Here is a 6,000-nt window from a genome sequence, read left to right as displayed (position 1 = left end):
GGTGTGGGTTCAATCCCTGTTCTCTGGCAGGGAGCTAGGATCCCACATGACTCTCGGGCAAAAAACCAACATAAAACGGAAGCAATACTGTAAAAAATTCAATCAAGACTGAAAAAATGGTCCACATTAAAAAGAAATCTAAAAAATAAGGATGGATATATGCATAACTGATACCCTTTGCTATACACCTAAAACTAATATATTATAGATCAACTATATGCCAATAAAATTTTTAAAAATACATTTTAAAAATCGATCTAAAAATCTGAAGTGAAAAGACGGTTGAGATGAGATCAATATTGTCATAGGCAATAGGCTTTAGTGAAGGAATTAAATATTTGCACGTTAAAATCCCTTACCTAACATACTATATGAATATTAGAAAATACAATGTGTGTTTGGCAAACTTTCTAAAATACACTTTCACTTCTAAAAATGAGGTGTTAGAGCTAAGTGAACATAGTATTCCTCAGTTTTCCTTTAGTAATAGTAGTATACGGCCTCCAGCCTTGAGACAAAGATAGCTGACAGTTTTCAACTCACAGATTAAGTAGTTTCTAGAACACAGTGCAAGCCTAGGGGAAAATTTGGTCAAAATGGACCATAAATGTCTGCCACAGGCCCAAGAGTATGATAGCCTGTCTGCTATTCCTGCCCCCAGCCTCAGGGTGACAAAGACTCTGTACTGAAATATTTTTGTTTCTATTATAGATAGGCTATTTCATTGCTGTTTCACACCAGATAATGCATCCTGACGTAGAATAAAGTAAAATCAAGAGAAGTTTTGTGAGTTGTGGTTTTGTTTTTTGGTGTCTGACAAACAATAAACCTATTGTCTGTTTTCTAGAAAATACTATCTATGGATGGTTTCAGTTACAATAACTAGGGTTACATCTTTTAAATGCTCTTCCTATTCATTTGAAAAATTCAGTGTAAATTGAATTGTATTGTAAATTACAATTGTATTGTAAATTACATATACAAATGTATGTACATACGTTATGTGTGTGTGTATACACACACAGCTATAGGAGAAACATCAGCATTTCAGAATGGTAATTTAAATTATGTCAACTAAGCATGTTTATTTGTAAAACTTCCTGTAGTGAAACATGTTACAGTTACCTGTAAACATTCACTTCTCACTGCTTACAATTTGAATAATTATGAAATGTTTGTATTATGCAATCAACCGAGTTATAGAAAATTCACATATAACAATACAAATCTGTCCAATCCTTTACAAATATGAAGTTATTTTCACTGGACTTTCAAATTGATAAGTATAAATAAAATGAGGTCAGCAATACTTAAGGTGAGGCACTTTTAACAATGAACTGAAGAGGTTTTGTTAAATGTACAAAATGTAAAACAAAACTTCTGGTATTAATCTTGCCCTTAATTCCAGACATGATTAATCTGAGATGGTCTCTATTAAGGAGTGTTTTATAAACTTTTATTTATTTTACTTCTTGCCTGTTTCCATTTGATCCAAGGCAATATAATCAGGAAATACATAAGCTATGTAGACATCCCCACAGACCAGCTCATGTACTTCCATACAAAGAAGCGAAACATTACTTAGTGACACTAGAGTTTCAGAAAGTGATTACCACGAACACTTGGACATAATTTTTTTTTTCAGAAAACATATATAAATACATTGGTGTCTCAAAGGCAAATCAGTATCTTGATCATAGTCCTAGACAAACAGGCCCTCAAATTTACTATTAACTGAATCAAAATTAAGTCTTATATACTCTTTTCAAACACCGAATTTTTAAAATAAAGAAATTTAAAAATCAAATTTTAGTTTTAAAAATAGAAAAATTTAAAAAATTAATTAATCCTTTCTAGGTTACAGTTTAAAATTTTTAAGTCATATGGAACAGATGGTCTTCCCAGCCTTTTGTGAAAGACCTTTTAAACATACACATGGCCAATTCATTTTCAACCTTAAACCAAGTTCTCCATATATTTACACTGCATCATTTGGTAGTTAAAATAATAAATACTTCATTAAAAGATATCAATTCCTGCTGTTTCATGAATTCACAGTACTTTTTTCCTACTGTTGGATTTCAACATATGTTGATAAAGATGAATCAAGTTTTAAGTTTATCCAAAAGGGTATCAAATCTGTGGTCCTACTGACAGTCTTAGGTGGGAACAGTTAAGTCTCATTAAACTTATTTATTTCTGGTAGTTCATAATTCGGGTGTCTTCTATAGCCCAGATGCCCAACTGCTGCTTAACCAACCTGTGAGTCTGAACACAGTTAGCCTTTCCAAGTCCACTTGTCAGAATCACGTGCTGTGAGCACATGAGCGCACATATACTCGTCAGTTCCTAAAGCAGTTCTGCTCCTCTGAAGAGGGAAACGGGCTTTTGATCAAGACACTAGCAGACACCGAAGTCTCTACTAAAATCAGAAGGTGTCCAATTTTCACATAAATGGAAAGAGAAAATACTTATTTAGAACAACAAAAATTAAGCTTGGCAAAAGTAGTTACTTTTATTTACAATTGCATGTATTAAGGTTACAATAGAAACACTAGTGATACCATCTGAACAAAAGCAATGATTTATTGGTAATGGAAATGAATGAAATATTGAAAGTCTCTGGCGAGAATCAAGCAATTATCCAGGAGCTGTAGATCTGATTGCAATATGGTCTTCCAGTGTCTTTTGTACCTTTAGTGGCTTTCTCCTTTTTTGCCAACTACCTAGGAAGAACAAAAATAACTTTATATATACCTCTTATTGTTTTAGAAATATGAGTTATTTTCAAAATACTTCTATTGCTATCATTTTTAAAACCTGTATTAAGTTTTGTATTTGCATTTCTTTGCATGCAATGTATCTTCATTGTTGAAGCAAACTGTGACCCTCCCTCCCCTCCCAGCCTCTAGAAATTAAAACTAAAATACATGCAGGCTATTTTTGGTATTTCACACTATTTTAAGAAAAAGTAATGCAACTTTTCAAAACAAGGTTGACAGTTTAGAGAAGTTAATAAAAAGATGATGCTACATGAGTGAAACATATTTGGCATACTATTTTTAGGCAATTAGATATCAAATGTCGATCACAAAATAATGTAGAATTAAAAGAGTATGCTAAACTTATGTTTTCATGCCCAAGATGACAGGTTTCTAGACTTTTCTATCAATATGTAGACATGCAATGAAAACAGATTAAAAATTACTAATTTTGCCTAGTTTCTATTTTTAAAAAATCCTGGTTACTAAAATATACTACTAAAATATAAAGAATAAATCTAGCTTCAGTCAATGGTTAGAAAAATTTTCTATGGAAGGTTTAAAAAATGACCTGGATTGCTATAAATGTGGCAGCATGAAACTGTAATGAATAAATATGATTTCTAACAATAGTTCTAGAAAACAAAGCCTCTATGGGAAGGTTCTAAAACTACATTCTAATCAAACAATTTACTTTAAATCTAAAGTTCATAATAATGTATTCTCATGGCAGAAATGCCTCTAAGGAAATCTACTTGCAACCCACTGAACATGTATTTACATATAACAAAATTTCTATGTACATTTGTAAATACAATTTTCATATTTTAAATTGACTCTCGTCCAAAAGGCAGTGTCTGAATCAAGCAAAACTCACAAAGATCTTCAGTACAAACTGGGTCTAAAACAGAACTTGGGATTCTGGGAATCCCAGATTCATGGGAAAAGATGATAAAAACCCATTCTACTGAACTCCTAATCACATTTTACAAGAAATGCTGTTTTCCCCATCTTGAGGAAAAATACTTTTATTGCTTTAAAATAACTCCTCTTTAATCCAAGGAAACCACGTGTTACAAACTCCAAAAAGCCAAAAAAGATACAGAAGACAGTCTCATAAAAGAGCATGTAGACGAGAGTAAGAAGTTCAGGTTTTAAGAGCCGGGGGAGAGGGGAGTCTTCCTAAGAAAGAAGGGGAGGTGGCGCTATTTGTACCGCAAATGAATTTAAGCAGATAAACACTGGAAGCATTGTTGATCATTATATCACTTGGGAACACACAAACGCAGAGCTATTAGATTAAGCAAAAGAAAACAAAAACAATTAATACTAAAAATTAACATTTTAGCAGATGTGATACAGTAGAAGACACGAATCTGCATACTGTTTCACAGGCTGATAACTCTCAACTTGCCAATGTGTATTCTCTGGAAAAAAGAAGAAATTCAGCATTCCAATAAGGAGTTTCTCACCCCAACAGTAAAGCTCTTTTATTCACTTTTAAGTCTTTATTCTATACCTCTGACAAACAAAAGTTTTGGTACATCAAAATTAGGTATCAAAAATATTTATTCAATAAAGAGTCCATTGATTTTCTATGTTAATATTTTAACTTAGCCTAACTTTAAGTCTTTCAACTGGCTTTGAACTCACTTGCATTGGCAAAGCAAGAGGACAGGCCCATAATTAATCAGCAAAAAGATTCTAGGGCTATAGTTCCAATGAGAAAACCCATATCTCTCAATTTCAGCCTCATCAGTATATTACACTAGCTCTAATATAAAAGAACTTGGTGAAACTGCTCATATTTGATTTCCAAAATGATTCTATTGTTTCTAAAAAATATAAACTTTAGATCAGATTAAAACATTATCCAACTATTTAAATCTAAAAATATTTATGACAATGTAAGTTTCACTGCAATATTATTTCTCAAAATGTAGTACAAAATTAAATGAGACAGGAGAAAGTAAAAAACAAACAAACAAAAAGTTGGGCGAGCAACCTGCTATGGTAATGAAACTAAAGCACCTAGTCGCAAGATCAGAACAAAAACTGAAACAAAATAAAAGGCCAACTGAGAAACATTGACTAGAATGAGACTTGAAGACAGAGATGGTTGAGGCAATCTAGGTAACAAGGGGGTTGATCCAGATGACAGAAGCTGTAGAAATCTTGCCCCAGCAATGGCGAGAACGTGAGAAGGGTGAGAGCAGACAGGTGCTAGATGAGCAGAGAAGCAAGGAGGGGGGCAGAGTGAGATAAGGTCAATCTTTGTATTACTTCATTTTTAAAAATCTTCTGTTTTTAGTTCATTTGAGTTGGATTAAAAAAGCTGAAAAATAAACAGACAAAAATGTTACAAAAATAGCTGATATGGTGAATGGCCAGTTAAGACAAGTCTATCTGTATGACCATGATAGAAAATCTGCTTTGCTTTCACATGCACCTCATTCCCTAAGAAGCAGAAGCCCCTGCACTTTTGCTCAGTTTTGAATACTTATATTACTTTTGTATTAAAATAAACCAAACCATGTGAAGAGCATATTTTTGCAAAGAAAACATCTACTTCCAATTAAAATGGCAAGCTTTCTTCATGCTGCAACATAAAGAATACATTTACTACAACAACAGATAGCCTGAGTATGTATTATATCTGGGCACAATGCCTATGAGCCAAAAACAGAAAAATGGAAGGTATGTTCTAGTCTCCCAAATCTGACAAGTATGACCTTCTAAAACAGTAAGAGTATGCGAGGTGGTCTAAGACTTCTATCCACAACCAAGATTCAACAGCATTACCTTAGCTTCTGTCATCTTAATAACCTAAAGAGAATATCAATGCCATTCTGAGAACTAAAGTTAACCAGGAACAACTCATGCAACCTAAAACAGAAACTGAAAATGCTACGTAATTCTACCATTCATTAAAATCATTTTATACAATTCTCTTCACTACACAAAGAGATGCTGGAACTCTCCTCTCTGTGCTGATAAAACACATGCCAAATCTATACTGAAATTTTAAATTCTAATTACTGTGTCCAATGCCTTTAAACGTCAAACTGACTATATAAGTAAAGAGAAAGTGCCACACTTGACTTGTCCTTGAATGAAGGACTTGCACCATCTCAGTTCCATGCCCAGGCTCCTGTTTTCCATTCTACCTAGAGTGCCCAGTGTTGCCTTGAACTGAGCTTTGGTTCATATTGATTAGCATTCCAAATGTTAGGGCATT

General features: G+C 33.3%; 1 protein-coding gene across 4 annotated transcripts in view; it reads right to left on the bottom strand.

The window, feature by feature from the left end:
- Positions 1–1,434: 1,434 nt before the first annotated feature.
- The window catches only part of TXNL1 (thioredoxin like 1), a 34,917-nt gene continuing 30,351 nt past the window's right edge, over positions 1,435–6,000 (bottom strand). Inside the window, exons 8-9 of one of the 4 annotated variants that reach the window (XR_005725151.1) lie at positions 4,147–5,097; positions 1,435–2,726 (exon numbers count right to left, since the gene is read on the bottom strand). Coding sequence is in view for 3 of the 4 variants with exons in the window: in XM_040264324.1 (XP_040120258.1) it covers positions 4,151–4,189 (39 nt within the window). In the remaining variant the exon portion in view is untranslated. Of the gene's footprint in view, positions 2,727–4,103; positions 5,098–6,000 lie in introns of all 4 variants that reach the window. The other 3 variants (XM_040264324.1, XM_040264323.1, XM_040264325.1) reach the window with 3 other exon arrangements.

This window comes from Oryx dammah, unplaced genomic scaffold, assembly GCF_014754425.2.
Source record: "Oryx dammah isolate SB20612 unplaced genomic scaffold, SCBI_Odam_1.1 HiC_scaffold_22, whole genome shotgun sequence".
NCBI lineage: Eukaryota > Metazoa > Chordata > Mammalia > Artiodactyla > Bovidae > Oryx > Oryx dammah.
This window is presented reverse-complemented; position numbering and strand designations above follow the sequence as displayed.